We start from the raw sequence: 16,041 nt of genomic DNA, 5'->3' as shown, positions 1-16,041 counted from the left end.
AATATGCTTGTAACTTATGATCTGTAAATTATCGGTATACAAAGCAAACGTTGTTATCGACGATTAATCAAAGTTTATTTGCAAAAAGTATATCAAATGCAGGTAAGTTATCTGCACTTCGTAACATTTACCGACAGTGCTTACCACTCGAGAATCGACTAGCGCGCGATTTCCGTTAATTTGAAACTCCTCGCGACCATCATATATCAAGGGAAATTTTACGCTTGCGGGCCAGCCAATAAATGCAAAATATTTCAAATGACACATATATTACTTTAATATATATTAAATAATTATGTCACGAATATTATATATATTCGATATATACAAAGAACACAAAATCGAGAAGTACTCACTTTAAATTCCTATGACAAACAAGCCCAACGTAAAATGTTAGTACGAACGTGTCAGCCCACGATGAAATTCTCGACGTTCGGCTCCTGTTATCGATCCGATGCTTTAAATAAAGAAACTTTCAACTTACACGCTCGAAAGAGTCAGCTAACACGTGCGCGCGGTTGAAAATAGACGCGACGATACGTCAGCGACGATAGCCGCCGACTATTTTCGAACAACGACTTCTCGGCACTCCCGGACGACGAAGAATCGTGACTCCGCACACGCATCGCGACTAAAGAAGCGAACATCCGGCGGCCAGCTTGCTTCCTTTCGTTGCCGAATCGCGATACAACGCCAACGAGACGACGCCAATTCACGGTGGAAACTTCGTCCAAAAAGTGCCACTTTATACGTATGTAGAGAAATAGCGATACATGTTAGTTCGCACCACGCGATCGACGACAACGAAAATACTTGACGCGAAGAGAAATATATTCGGTATACATTCGCGACGGATACACGACGAGATTTTTAACGCGAAACTTTCACTTCCGCATCCGTGCGCGACGTGAACGAGAACTGCTCTGTGCAACTGTATAATTCAAAACATGAAAAGTTGATAACATCAGACTATTGCCAATTCGCGCGAAAAGGAATATATTCAAGAAGATCGATTATCGCGCAGGCGCGGCGTTACACGTCGCACTAGAAGCGGCATGTGCAAACGCGATCAGAAATGCTTTATATTCCCACTTGGCTTTATCGATCACTTTTCCGCCCTAGAAAATAAAGTTATGTGATCGAAAAAGGTCTGAATTTGCACACGTATCGGAGTATATCAGACGCGCATATTTCGTCTCTAAATATTTGCATTTTATGACTGTTGATGATTCGAAAAATGACAAAAATGATATGTGACTTATTTAATATTTAATATTAAATATCAGTAATCACATTTAATATTAAATATCAGTCATTTTCCCGTTCAGCAGACTCAATAGTTATTATTTATTGGTTCTAAAAGTAAGAACCAATCACATTCGATTGCTACCCAATTGTGAAATTGTGAGTCATAATGCACGAATATTTAGAGACGAAACATGCGTGTCGGATATACGCCGATATGTATGCAAATTCAGATGGGAAGGCATTTTTAATCGCGGGCGTACAAATAATGTATATTGTTTATATACAATTATAATTATATACAAATGTATATTTTGTTACGAGATACACATAATTTTTTATGAAAATAATATTTTTTAATCTCATATTTTCCTTGTATAATTCTTTTTTCGTGTATTGTCGCTTTTACATTTTCATTGTGTATAATATCATATATATATTTACTGACTTATTTTAATATAACCATATAAATTCATTCATATAAATTTATATTTGAATTAAAAGCTTTAAATGTTAAATTAATTTTTCTCGTGACTTTTATAAGTCTCACAATTAGACATACGTAGATTTCCATTTTAGCTATCTATTATCATTCAAATTAAAGTCCGCGCACAATCAGCAACATATGGCGACCGTGTAGCATCGAGATCAAAGATGCCGACACTGAGTGAACCTACTGCTCTTATTTATACTGTGCCGCCACTCTCTCGAGACCTCGAGAGACGCGCGATGATCGCACGAGTGTTCGTTGCTCTGTTCCTCGTCGCCGTGTGGTTGCCGGCATTCGGTGACACGGCCTCCGCACACATTCACACGCATCAGCACAACAAGATTGACAGCAATGAGAGGACGGAGGACGGGGCCTTCAGCCCCCGCGATGCCGACCACTACGCGGAGGGCGAGCATCATCAGGAGTTCGATCACGAAGCCATCCTAGGTACGGGGCGATTACATTTTTTGGTGTTTATATTTTTTTTCTCGTTTACTTTAAATTCTCTCATTAAGATCTTAAAGCTCCAAACTGTATCTATACGATCTAATACGATTTCATTTTGTTACTCATTTTATGAAAAGTTAATTTCTTTAAAAGGCTAAAAAAAGTTATTATACATTGGTGATATGCATAGAATTATATTCATCCTTCAAATCAAATTTACTCAGTATATTTTATTCTGAATATTTTATTTTCTGTTTAAAGGAAGTGTAAAAGAAGCAGAAGAATTTGATAAACTTCCAATAGAAGAGTCCAAGAGGAGATTAGGAATTTTACTGACTAAGATGGATCTGAATAATGATAAATATATAGAGAGAAATGAACTAAAAGCCTGGATCTTGCGTTCGTTTGGGTAGTATTATTTAAGTCAGTAATCTCATCAACTTATTGAAAGATCTAAATTAATAAATTTGGCAAACAGCATGCTGTCTGCAGAAGAATCTCAAGATCGCTTGGACGAGGCTGATACAGACGAAGATGGCAAAGTGAGCTGGGATGAAATCCTGCAGGATACTTATGGCAGCGATCCTGAAGATTTGGCTCTTGATGATAAGTTAATCCAAGATGATAAAGAGACGTTTGAAGCTGCAGATTTAAACAAAGATGGTTATTTGGATTCAGAGGAATTTAAAGCTTATACACATCCTGAGGAAACACCTAGAATGTTCTCATTGTTGTTGAAGCAAGCTTTGGAAGACAAAGACACAGATAAAGATGGATACATTAATTTTCAGGAATTTATCGGTGATAGAGCTAAGTCCAAGGATAAAGAATGGTTACTATCAGAAAAGGATAAATTTGATTATGAACATGATAAAAACAAAGATGGTAGACTCGATTCGGATGAAATTCTTTCTTGGCTTGTCCCAAGTAATGAGTGAGTATACTATAACACACACAACATTTAAAAATCTTATTACAATATGCAAATTTTCAAATTAATCTTATTGATTGCATATATTTTATTACTTCAAATAATCTCAAATATAATAATAGATTCAATTTGTAACAGATGTAATAAAGTAAAAAAATTTCTCTATTTGTACTTATATTTTATAACAATTTATATTGTAATATTATAATAGATTTTCATTATTTTCATATGTATTGAAGATCGTGTAAACTTTATTAAAATTTTATGAGAATAAATTTTTTATGGCAAAAAATTTAGTCAAATTTGTAAACTTTATCTTGTAAATATCCGTAATAATGGAAAATGTCACTGTTTTTTATATCTCCTTATCAATATTTATTTCAGAGAAATAGCAAGCGACGAAGTGGATCATTTATTCGCAGGTTCTGATGATGATCATGATAATAGATTATCGTTCGAAGAAATATTGGACCATCACGATGCTTTTGTTGGTAGCGAAACTACAGATTATGGTGACCATTTACAGGATATCGAACGTTTCACCGACGAACTTTGAAAGTCATTAATCGATCGAGTTGATAATACGCATATTATCTTCTGTAATACTCAGAGACATTTATTTCAAACTAAAAATATTTTTAATACACTGCTCAAAACGACAATGGAATTATGTCTTTAAGAAAGCCTGTAAATAAAATCTTCAAATTTTAAACCAGCATTTGAAAAAACTATTGTATTTAAACAAGAGTACTTACTACAAGATGTATGTTAAATCGTGCATTAAGAGAAATATTCATGATCTAAAATCTACTAGAACCTTATACACATATTTATTTAAAAAATATTCCACTAATCGTTTTAAGCAGTATATTTCTCAATGCATCTCCTTTCACCCTTTATCTATTTCATTTTACTTCTTTATGCAACCATTAGAACAAATTTATATTAATAACACAAGACACGTACATAAGATTAATGAAACTTGCTCATCGTATATATTTACGATGATTCACAGATAGTATAGCATTACATGAACCATCGTCTTCCAATTTCTACCAAACATGAGTGCCATACTAGAGAATGCAGAGAGAGAAAATAGATTAGAACAACAAAAGAATCATATTTCTTATTGCAAATGCATAGAATTAAGTTTAAATCTCTCATCAACATTATATTATGTTATATATGTTATTATTTATTATATATATATGTCTATTGCATGTAAAGCACAATTTGCTTGAATTAGCAAGAAATTAATGTAATTTTCATAGTTAATATTAAACGAGTCTTATTTCTTGGCACTTCTTTGAATATATGCATTACAAAATATAAATCTTTGCCGAGTGATTTCCGTGATCGATTTTTAATAAAATATTTTAATTTTAATTCCATACGTTTGTCTTTATTAAATTCCCAAAGATGCATGATGGATAGTTTTCTATAACTGAAATATATTGTACACGCATTACATATATATATATATATGTATGTGTGTGTGTGTATAAATGAGGTGTATGATATTTATATATATATGTGTATGTATATAGGAAATTGATTGATGCAGAGAGCATTACTTGTCATTTGTCATATTGTTATATCGGCTGCGATCGGAAAGACGCTAGAAATGCTTCGAAGCGTTTAATTGACCAATCAGGGCAAAGAGAGTAAAGATTTCTTTATTCTGATTGGTTAATGCAATGCTTCGAAGCATCTCTAGCGTCTTCTCGACCACCGTCATATCGCGCGTGAAATCGCGAGAATCAACGTGAATGCATGTTATGTTTGGTTTTTGTTTACATATACATTACGAAAGAAATAGCAAAAAAGATTGACATTATTACCATAATAAAGAATCGTTTTGATTACAAAATAAAATGCCATATGCTAATCAACCGTCCGTTCATATTTCGGATTTAACTGAAGAAAATGTTAAATTTCAAGTAGAAGATACTGAATTGAGGTGAGGTAGATGAGGTTAGATAAATATTTAAATGTAAAGAAATGTAGCTTCAATTAATTTATAATTTATGTTTCTATTTCAGTGTTGCAAATAGCATGAGACGTGTTTTCATCGCCGAGACTCCGACTATGGCCATCGATTGGATACAATTGGAAGCTAATTCTACTGTTTTGAGCGATGAATTCTTGGCACATCGGATTGGGATGATACCGTTAATCAGTGATGATGTATGTAGACACATTTGGCACATATGTCAATGATCTTGTTTGTCAAAAACTAAAAAGATTTTTTCTCTACAAGTCTTAATATTTTTTAAGTTTTAAGCCATGATTAAAAAGACAAATTAAACACTATAATAGATCATGTATTTGCAATGCAAATAAGTGTATAATAAAACTATTTCTCAATTTTCACGAATAAGATCATTACTAAGTAACTTAATTCATACAGTTTAATTGACAGAGAATGATTTCTTTGTTTAGGTGGTTGACAGGATACAATTCACAAGAGATTGTCAATGCATGGATTTCTGTCCAGAATGCAGTGTTGAATTCACACTTGATGTTAAATGCACTGAAGACCAAACCAGACATGTAACTACTGCAGATTTTAAATCCAGTGATCCTAGAGTATTACCTGTCACATCCAGGCACAGGGAAGACGATGCAAGCGAATATGGAGAGACTGATGGTTTGTATCTTTTCATGTGCTAACAATTATTTTATACTTAGCTAATAAAAAAAAGAATACAATTATCATAAGTGAAATCTTTCAGAAATATTAATAGTGAAGTTAAGAAAGGGGCAAGAGTTGAAACTTAGAGCATATGCAAAGAAAGGTTTTGGAAAGGAGCACGCCAAGTGGAATCCAACTGCTGGTGTAAGTTTTGAATATGATCCGGATAATGCTATGAGACACACTTTGTATCCTAAACCAGACGAATGGCCCAAATCAGAATACACTGAATTAGAAGAAGACCAATGTGAGTATAAAACATTCACCTGTAACCATTTAATGTTATGCTACAGCTGATTGTATATATCACAATGTACATTTTAGATGAAGCGCCATTTAATTGGGAAGCCAAACCAAACAAATATTACTTCAACGTGGAAAGCAGTGGTGCATTAAAACCTGAAAATATCGTTATGATGGGGATCGCGGCGTTAAAAAACAAATTATCGAATCTGCAGACGCAATTAAGCCATGAAGTGCAAAGCGATGCATTAAGTATTCATCATTAAATAAATTTTGATCTTAGATATGTAAAACTAAACATCTTATTTCATATTTTACAAAATAAATATTTTAAAAATAAAGCAAAGAAATTGCAATGTATTATATTATTTCATATTGGTTTTAATGTAATAATTTCGTAAAAGTCATGTAAGCAATGTAACTTCTAATATTTCATTCGCCGCACAAGTTTGTCGGATCCGCTGTGATTGGCTATATTAGAATAAAGAATTTTGATAGCAACCAATCAATATATTCAACATAGTTACGCTATGTTGTTACCATCTCCTTGAATAAAACGCCAATATATTTTGACCAATAAGATTTTATGCTCATTAATGGTGTCAACAACATGGTGTACTCTAACATTAATTATAGAGTGATTGAACTGTCTCCAATGATTTCTTATTCAATGTCTTAAGCCCGTATCAGACTATAGCGGGGAGCACACACTTTTGCATAAGCGCATAATCATAAGCATGAGGAAATTGATTGGTCCATTTCCTTATGCATAAAGAAATTGACCAATCAAATTCCTTATGCTTATGATTATGCGCTTATGCAAAAGTGTGTGCTCCCCGCTTATGCATTAAAGATTAAAGATTAAAATTTGATTAATCAAAAGAAATTTTAAGTTCTTTTGTTTTGATTAGTCAAATTCCAACCTATAATTTTCAATCTTCACTGTGTAGTAGTGTGTAGATATTCGATGCACGAATGCGTAAAGCCCTACGCACAATAGAGAAAATATTAAGAATAGGAATAAATATTAGGATAAGAGCAATTTGAAATTATTTTACTTCAAACAAAGGAACTGAATGAATTAACATATAATGAATTAAAAATTAGGAATAATTAATCAATTCCATTCCCTTGTTTGAAGTAAAATAATTCCAAATTGCTCTTTCTAATATTTGATATTTATATCTATTCCTAATATTTTCTTTATTGTGCATAGGACCTAACTGGGTCTGATCTTTAGTTGAATTGAGTTGAACTGGCTGTTGGCTGCACTAGTTCAGAGTTTATCTTTCTCTTTTCAACGTGGAGAGAAAAAGATAAACTCTGAACTAGTGGTGCAGCCAGTTCAGCTCAATTCAGCTATAAAGAACAAAGCCATTGCGAGTATATTCTCAAGCATTCTAGCATTTCTAGTCATTCCCGGCGCCGAGGCCGAATGAAGCCTTGTGTACATACATACGTCTTCGCGATTTACACCATGTTTAACATGCGGCGATTTTATTGCGGACTCTGATCCGATTGTGATATTCGCGATATAATCTATCAATATTTCTTCTATCAATCTCATTGATAATTCGGCGAAAGTTTCCGCTATTATTTTCCTCGCTCTTTTCTTCATAAATTTGCAAAACAAAAAATAAAAGAGAAAGTCGATACAATGGTGAAATATTATGAAAACATCACAATCTTTCATTTCGATTGGACTCAAGTCGTTCGAGGATTCTTTCAAAGGTATCCAAATCCACATAGGTACGTAAACATACCGTTACATCATATTATTCTTTCAAACATTACATAACACTAAGTATATATCAGTGTACAAAGAACTTTTATATATCATTTGCAGTTCGCACGTTCTCACCGAGGATACAATCTCCAGAGAAATTAGAAATGGAAAGCTTTATTCCAAACGATTATTGACAAAAACCAATAGGGTACCCAAATGGGGAGAAAGATTTATCAGCAAAAATATTGTCAAAATTGTAGAGGAAAGCATTGTTGATCCAGAAGCAAAAACTTTGACTACTTACACAAGAAATTTGGGTTACACCAAAGTTATGGTAGGCTAATTCAAATCAATAACAGAAAAAGAAATATGATCAAGGGTTTTTCTTTCCAAAAAAAATTCTATTTTTAAAAAGATTTGCACACATTTAATTTAATAAATTAAATTAATCAATTTCTAAATTACAAGTTTTACTTTGATTAATCATTGTAAATTATTGTAAATTGATAAAATTATTGTAAATTATATTGTTGAGATAGAAACAGAAATATTCAGGATTAAAAAGAAGGCACTATATATGTTTCTAACAATTGTGTTTTCTTCCAGAGCATTGTTGAAAAAGTAGTTTATCAGACCTCTGATGAAAATCCAGAATGGACAGTTGCAAAGAGATCGGCATGGATTGACAGTCAAGTCTTTGGTTTCAGCAGGGCAATTCAAGCATTTGGATTAGATCGATTTAAGAAAAACTGTACCAAGATGTCGGAAGGCTTTAATTATGTCCTTACAAATATGTTTCCTCATACAGCTCAATTTCTAAATCCGAAACTTTCTCAGACGAGTTTTTCTATGCAAGCTGGCCGTAGCACCATGGACGACAATCTCACGACAAAGCCGAGTCTCGCGGAAGATTTGCAGCACTCTCTACAGGGTAAAGCAGAAAAAATGAAAGACGCTGCTAAAAAAGCGACAGATTTGGCAAAACAAAAGGCAAGACCAATATATGCAGCTTGTCAATCAAACCAGTCATAAATCTTTGTGTACTTTGCGAAATGCAATCACCGTGTCGGTGAATGTAAATAATATCGCTTAGCGATAGAAATGTTCACCAATAATACTATATTATTGTGATGTATCTTAAGTGAAACAATGATATAACTTTAACAATTAATCCGAGATTGCAATAATTGTATATTACTCAAATAATACATGATTCGATGACAATTAAGGTAAAAGATTAGGAAATTGGTATTAAACAACAAAAGTTGAAGTTTAAAGTTTATATAATTTACTGAACTTGAAAACACAAGGTTTTCAGAGTCATAGCTGTTACATGCGTAAAATTTAAGAGATATAAAAAATTTTTAGATGTGTACATCTTATCATTCCTTTTAACTGCCAAATTGTTAATAGTGAGCTATCAGATATAATATATATATGTTTGAATATGTATTAAATTATATAATTCTCTTTTTACACACAAAAGACTATTTTCTGGTTCGTTAATAATTTGCGAACAATGTATTTCTTTACGTAAAATATTTAGTAAAAAAGCATTTTGAGATGTTCAATCAATATATATATATATGTATGTATGTATGTTATGTATGTAGTGTTTATTTGTGTGTGTATGTATCCCATAAATATCTGTACAAACTTGCAATTGATAATTATATAAAGCAGAGCATTTTGTATTAATAGTTATTAATATATCAATGGAAGCAATTATAAACACATTCAAAGGAATAATTTTATATATTTTTTTTTCTTTTTAATTAATATTAAATATTTTATAAATTTTTTGTGTGGATAGATGTATGTGCGTTAATGCGGAGTTATAGTGTATTGATCAATGCAAGTAAAAGAGTTGATTTCACTTACAAGTTCATCTTGTGGATGTACTCATTTATCATAGTTTCAAGATATATTTTGTTGTGCTATATATATATATTTAAGTGCTTTTTATCATAGAATATGCTCATTTATTGTAAAAAATCACATTATTTTTAATGTTTAGATTATTGTTAACTCATTTTTACACATGTACATTTTTCAACGAGTTAATACAATTAATAATAATTGCTATTGATCATTTTGGCAATCAAATGAAATATTCGAAGTTTTATGAATGATATTTTCCTGTTCTTATTAGGTAAAATGTATAAAATAATTAAATTAGATTGTATTAGAGAGATTTGAACAGATTTAAATGTATTCAATGTAAAAAGCATTATTTAGTACTTTTTACAATTTATTTACAGCGATAAACAATGCTAATAAGATTACTATATATAGATATATATGTTCAAAATATTATAATATCTAATATGTATGTATATCAATATATACACTTTACATATTTTGTTTACACATTCACAACATTTGAATATGCAATGTAATATATATGTCGCAAAGTTACCAAAATAATAAGCTGACAATTAAAAACAATTTTTAAAAATGTTTCTATTTTTATCTAAAAATATATGAACGCATAATTAAAAATTGAATAAAAAATTTATATTATAGTGAAACATTTACAATACTTTGGATTTAAAATATCTCTTAATTGTTAGCCAATGATTTCATAGTATTAGTAACATCTACATACAATTGACCGAAATTAATTTTATTCGATTATATATTGTGACTAAAATTTTTTAATTATGCATGTTAGGTGAGAATGTTATTCGCATTTCTCAGCTGTAATTCCGGGATCCGAGATATGTAACATGTGCCCCGAAAAAATATGTCCATAAGACCGATAAGGCAGAACTCTCCTAACCATAAGAGCCACGATTTCGGATTTTTATTAAAGATATTTATCGACTTACGATATTTATCACGATAAGATTCATTTTCTATATTGTACGGTGTTATCGAGCTGCAACAAAAATATATTGTTGATGATTGTTGTACAATATTGTAACCAATAATACGTCATTTTTCAATTCTCCGAAGTGTTGTGTATAATGTTGTATAGTTATGTATATAAATGACACAAATTAGTAGTTGTTAAAGTAATTTATGTTTTCCAAGATAATAAATTTATATTTTATGTAATACGTGTTGAATATATATATATATGAAATGATGGCCTCATTACATATAAATCACACAGTTAGTGATACTACAACAAAGTTTTTTTCGATAGTTGAAAGATTGCTGTCATTAACTAGTTCAAAGCTCAGTGACAAAAAACAAATCAATGCATGCTTAAATAATCTTAACGAATTAGATTACAGATGCCTCAATATTATAAATAATGATGTGAGAAACATTCATATTTGGTGACAAAATATTTTATATTAATAATGTTATATGATTATATCAAGTTATATTTTATTATCAATTTATACAACAAAATTAATCTATTTCTAGGCGGTATTATTGTTAGTCAATCAGCTTTGTGTAACTATTCTACCTACAGAAACATCCTTAATCCAAAGTGCTTGTAAATTTTTATACAATCTAACTCAAAGTAATATCAAGTTGCATGGCCGGACATTTGCGACTTGTAAAAGATGGATTTTAGAGGCATTAGAATTTTCTGAATCACTGGCACAAGTTGATGTGTTAATTGCTATAAAAAGCTTTTTACACGCTGGATATTTTGATGACATCAATCATGTTAGTATATAGTCTTTATATCTTTCTGTAACAAACATTATATATATTAAACTAAATTTTTTTATTATATCATCAAAATTAAATATTGCTTTATGTTTCAGTATGCACGTCTGTTACTCAGGGATAAGGGCTTATTAATGAAACATTTAAATTCTCCATGTAATGCATGGTCTGAAATCAATTTCTATGCACTTGGGTGTTTAGAAGAAATTGTAAACAAAAATAACAGTAATCATATATCGGAGGAATTTATATATTTGATAAAAGATATCATTTTTAAAAATCTATTGCTGTTACCATACAGCAATGATGATAAGCTTTATTATAGTAAAGTATGTACTGTATCTTATATATCATATATATAAAATATTTGTGTTATCTTACATAGTTATATATTTGCAGATCATACACTTGTGTTTGCATATTTTGCATTGTATAATTTTGGAAAAATTGATTCCTAATTCCTCTGATATTGTTGGAGAGATATTAGGAGTAGTGCAAGCGTTCTTATTTCATGGTATTAAAGGATACACAGTCATAAAGCCACAATTACTTCGTCCTGCAGCAATGAATCTTCCAGAACGCATTCATGTGGTTCCAAAATGTAAGAATCTTAAAAATTACAAAGCAAAGCCGAAGAAGACATCTGCCAAGAAGACTGCATCCGATACAGAAAATAGTACTCCTCTAGAACATACTGGAATCTCCAAATATTCCAGCGATTCAGATACATCGGATACAGAATTTAATAATACCGTCCATATAGATTCCAAAGTAAGATTGGGAGCTGTGCGTTTATTACAGACTCTCATAGAAATTAGTCAGAGTAGAGAAATTTTTGGGTACTGGCCACAAATTGTAGCAACTGGTTCACGAAACGACGCACGAGTATTAACGAGAAGCATATTGGTGGAACCTATATCTAAAGTTAGACAAAATGTGTTAAGTATATTAACTGAATTGTTGATAGGTGCTAGACCATTCTTGATACACGCAGAAGATACCGATCATACTTCTTTCATCACATTTTTCGGCACAGTATGTTTAATGGTCAAAGAACTGCATTTTACATTATCGTTAATTCTGCTTGCTGAGAAAAACGTGACTGTGTTAACGCACACATTAAAATGCACAGCAGCCCTTGTACAGGGCACACCATATGAACGGTTAAAATCGGGTTTGGCTACCAAGTTAGCAAGGAATTGTAGACCACACATATTTCATAAAGGTATATATCTCGTGCTGTTATATATAATTTTTAATCTATTATTATTATCATCATAGCTTAATTATTTGCATAGATCCGACTGTACGAGTTGCAGCACTGTCCATTTTTGAAGCATTTGCTTCCAGTGAACCTATCACTCAGGAAATATTAAGCATATTAGCTAAGCAATCTATAGGTAGTATAGAATTAGGAAGATTACAACTTGATACTGGTTCAATTAGTGATGTTGGAACAGAAGAAGAAGAAATAGATATCGGAGATGTCAATAATTCAATAGACAGTTGTAACGAAATTAAAACATCAAAAGATGAAAGCATCTGTTTACTGATTCGCGTTTGCTTAGAAAATATATCTAATAAGGTATGTAAAATCTATATTTAAAAAATGAAGCTTTGTAACTTGTAAAACAGTTATTAGTCAAATTGGAAGTTAATATTGTTTGTTTTATTTTAGACGATTAGTACACCCGTACGACTTCAATCTTTGAAACTTATGGGAAGACTGGCATTTAACACAGGAAGCCTCATATTTCCTCATTTAGAAAAAGTGACTACAATCTTAATCTCAGTTATGGAGGAATCAGAAAGCCAAGTGATATTGCATGCGTGTCGGGTTTTAGAAATTATGTCCAGTTGTCTTGCAAATATTGAGACTTATCATAGTGATGGTATATTATTTTGGAACATTATATTTGAATCTATGATATCACTCGCACAGACATCGCAGACTATATTGCGAGAAGCTGCTTGCGATTGTCTAGGTAGCATAAATGGAAATGTATTTACACAGTTATCGGTAAGAGAGCTAATAAAAAGAATATAATTATATAAATTTTTATTTTATCTTTTTTCACGAAGCAATTACTTACCAAACATATTTGCTATCAAGAATAATATTTTATTAATAAATATTTTGTTTATATATTTCAGTGTTATTCTAAAATATTATATCTCAGACATTATTTTTGTATATATTTTCAGAGGCAAAGAACTATATTAATAATTACAATACTATTTGGAGCAGTTCGCGATGAAGAGAGTGCTGTGAGAGCAGCCGGCTTACGTGCATTAGGAATGTTGGTTACTTTGTCGGCATTGGATGACGATACTGGGTTTCTTATGGATTTGGCCGATATAGTTTGTCTGGCTCTTGATGACAAAAACCTCGGTGTTCGCGTGAAGAGTGCTTGGGCATTGGCAAACTTGTGTGACTGTCTTTCCAGACAAAAGTCTGTCGTTTATACTTTTTTCATTCGTTTGATATATATTATGTTCTTAATGACATATATTTTTTACCTATATAAATATATTTTTTCAGACAGCATGAAGAGATAGAACCATTTTCTTTGGAAGTGTTACTACCCAAATTGTACCATGTAAGCGTCAAGGCTGCAAAAGATAATGACAAAGTGAAATGTAACGCTGTTAGAGCAATTGGAAGTATTTTATATCTATGTCCACAAAAGCACATACTCTTCGATACAACATTAGGGTTAAATGCACTTATTAAATGTGCTGTCTTAGGAAACGATATGAAAGTAAGTTTCACTATAATTTTAAAGATATATGTTAATTCTCATTAACTCTAAATAACTTATATAATAAAATAATTAAATTTATTTGCAACTAGAATGAGATTACGTTGGTTCTATATCCTATGTGCCTATTCAAAATTTATGTAACAAAGAGAAAAAGTAGAAAAAGAATAATATAAGAATAATAAATATTTGTTGACTTATTTATTTAGTGAGCAGACATTTTTTTTTCTTTTTTATTTTGTAACTCTAGGTACGATGGAATGCTTGCCGAGCTTTAGGATTAGTTTTGAGCCATAACCCAGATGCAATATTGCCATCTTCTTGGAAAGTATGAATTTGAAAATGTGATATCTTTGACATACACACACATATAAATATACATTCAATAAATTTATTTGGTACAAGTATGAAATACTATATATTTTTATAGGATGAAGTATTTCCAGCACTTTCCACTTTGATATGTGATAGTCCTAACTTTAAAGTGCGTACCAATGCCGCATGGGCATTGTATTCATGTAGTTGTTACGGTAAATATACTGTAATGTTGTGGAAAAGTATTGTATTGGCATTTGAAAATGCTCAACATGTCCCAAGCTACGTTGAATATCCGCATCGAGATGCACTGATTCAACAAGTAAGTGTACTTCTGCATGTAATATATTTCCTTGATACTTTATTATAAGTTATATATTAACATAAAATATATTTTTTTTAGTTGTGCCTTACTCTTAGTCGAGTTGCCGTCTGTACAGAAAAATCTGAACTGCAGAATCTTTGGCTCGAAATTGGCGACCATGTGGAGGAAATTTCTAATGTTATGAAGCAATTTCAGGTATAGTGTAACATAAAGTATATTCACAAAATAGATCAAGTGTGTGTATACATAAATATTGGAACGATGACATTTTGTGATTTTAATATTTCGAATATTTTTGTTATAGGAAACTGTCTTGCCTGAAAAATTGGGAGATCTAATCAAAGCAAAAGCTCAGTTGGAACATCTAATGAAGAATGCATGTTGTATCGAAGAACAACAAATTGCTCAATCTTTGGCAAATATATTTGAGAGAACTAATCGCTATGACAATTTAGATGCTATTACACCTACAATATAGATTTGTAAAGTATGAAAAAATAAAATAACTTTTTTCATGCAAATTTTTAATATTTATTTTTAAAAAACACAGCCATTTTTACCATTACATATATGAAAAAACATATATAACATACATGGAATTTGTATTATAACATAATACAGCAGGATATAATTCTAATCAATGATAGCCATTCAAACAAATGATTTGATTGCTAAATTTTGATTATACATATATATTTTAATCTAACAAGAGAAATACAACAAAAATAATGTATTTTGTCATGTGTCATCTTTACATTGAATTTTTTTATTCGTTTTCTCTTCAAAAGATACTTTTAATATATGTTCTTCATTTTCTTCTGTATCTAATGACGGTTTCTTTCCTGTTGCTGTTTTTACTTCGCTTTCATCTTTAGATATATTTATGGAACAACTCGTAATATTTTCTTCATTTGCTTCATTATTTTTTACAGTAACTTCAGTTTCTTCATTCTCATCTGAACTGTCCTCTTTGCTGCTTTTTTCATCCGTGATAGCATTATCTTCCTTTGTAATTTTTATTTGTTTTCTCTGCTTACGCCCCTGTTTCTTTTTCAATCTTTTAGCACGTTTTTTCGCCGTTGCTTCTTCTGCCAATCTTTTATTTTCTTCAAGCTTTTGATGATATTCATCATCCAAATGTTCCTGAATTATTACAAAACAAAAAGAAACGCCTTTAAACCAACAGGAAAAATTTTATAATTTTTTCATTCAAAATCCAATATATATATATA

At 31.1% G+C, this 16,041-nt stretch overlaps 5 protein-coding genes across 8 annotated transcripts in view; 4 read left to right on the top strand and 1 right to left on the bottom strand.

The window, feature by feature from the left end:
• Positions 1 to 624: 624 nt before the first annotated feature.
• On the top strand, positions 625 to 4,499 carry LOC115235479 (reticulocalbin-2). Of its 2 annotated transcripts, none has more exons than XM_029807304.1 (5): positions 625 to 751; positions 1,850 to 2,182; positions 2,444 to 2,591; positions 2,661 to 3,116; positions 3,498 to 4,499. In XM_029807304.1, exons 2-5 carry the CDS (start codon positions 1,900 to 1,902, stop codon positions 3,667 to 3,669), a joined length of 1,059 nt encoding a protein of 352 aa, XP_029663164.1. In that variant the 5' UTR covers positions 625 to 751; positions 1,850 to 1,899; the 3' UTR covers positions 3,670 to 4,499. The 2 variants fall into 2 exon arrangements, with proteins under 2 accessions (XP_029663164.1, XP_029663163.1); XM_029807303.1 differs by having other exon boundaries at positions 1,825 to 2,182.
• Positions 4,500 to 4,646: 147 nt separating this feature from the next.
• On the top strand, positions 4,647 to 6,552 carry LOC115235480 (DNA-directed RNA polymerase II subunit RPB3). Its single transcript, XM_029807305.1, has 5 exons — positions 4,647 to 5,073; positions 5,156 to 5,300; positions 5,556 to 5,763; positions 5,849 to 6,055; positions 6,133 to 6,552. The coding sequence occupies exons 1-5, from the start codon at positions 4,988 to 4,990 to the stop codon at positions 6,315 to 6,317; spliced, it is 831 nt and encodes a 276-aa protein (XP_029663165.1). The 5' UTR covers positions 4,647 to 4,987; the 3' UTR covers positions 6,318 to 6,552.
• A 724-nt stretch (positions 6,553 to 7,276) lies between these two features.
• LOC115235475 (PRELI domain-containing protein 1, mitochondrial) lies at positions 7,277 to 10,215 on the top strand. The gene is made up of 3 exons (XM_029807297.1): positions 7,277 to 7,800; positions 7,898 to 8,111; positions 8,384 to 10,215. Exons 1-3 carry the CDS (start codon positions 7,709 to 7,711, stop codon positions 8,807 to 8,809), a joined length of 732 nt encoding a protein of 243 aa, XP_029663157.1. The 5' UTR covers positions 7,277 to 7,708; the 3' UTR covers positions 8,810 to 10,215.
• Positions 10,216 to 10,317: 102 nt separating this feature from the next.
• Positions 10,318 to 15,330, top strand: LOC115235473 (HEAT repeat-containing protein 6). Of its 3 annotated transcripts, none has more exons than XM_029807294.1 (12): positions 10,318 to 11,044; positions 11,156 to 11,404; positions 11,506 to 11,736; positions 11,807 to 12,632; positions 12,706 to 12,992; positions 13,086 to 13,427; positions 13,613 to 13,860; positions 13,950 to 14,169; positions 14,420 to 14,497; positions 14,600 to 14,806; positions 14,888 to 15,004; positions 15,114 to 15,330. In XM_029807294.1, the coding sequence occupies exons 1-12, from the start codon at positions 10,865 to 10,867 to the stop codon at positions 15,285 to 15,287; spliced, it is 3,159 nt and encodes a 1,052-aa protein (XP_029663154.1). In that variant the 5' UTR covers positions 10,318 to 10,864; the 3' UTR covers positions 15,288 to 15,330. The 3 variants fall into 3 exon arrangements, 2 of the variants coding, with proteins under 2 accessions (XP_029663154.1, XP_029663155.1); XM_029807295.1 differs by having other exon boundaries at positions 10,913 to 11,044; positions 11,205 to 11,404; XR_003884037.1 differs by lacking the exons at positions 14,888 to 15,004; positions 15,114 to 15,330 and having other exon boundaries at positions 14,379 to 14,497; positions 14,600 to 14,618.
• A 142-nt stretch (positions 15,331 to 15,472) lies between these two features.
• LOC115235476 (PRKR-interacting protein 1 homolog) overlaps positions 15,473 to 16,041 on the bottom strand; it is a 1,290-nt gene continuing 721 nt past the window's right edge. Inside the window, exon 3 of the mRNA XM_029807298.1 lies at positions 15,473 to 15,952. Coding sequence (XP_029663158.1) covers positions 15,548 to 15,952 — 405 coding nt within the window. The 3' untranslated portion in view covers positions 15,473 to 15,547. The remainder of the gene's footprint in view (positions 15,953 to 16,041) is intronic.

The sequence above is a fragment of the Formica exsecta genome, unplaced genomic scaffold (genome assembly GCF_003651465.1).
Source record: "Formica exsecta isolate Colony F162 unplaced genomic scaffold, ASM365146v1 scaffold223, whole genome shotgun sequence".
NCBI classification, from domain to species: domain Eukaryota; kingdom Metazoa; phylum Arthropoda; class Insecta; order Hymenoptera; family Formicidae; genus Formica; species Formica exsecta.
The sequence above is the reverse complement of the archived record's forward strand: the minus strand, read 5'-3'. Positions and strand labels throughout refer to the sequence as shown.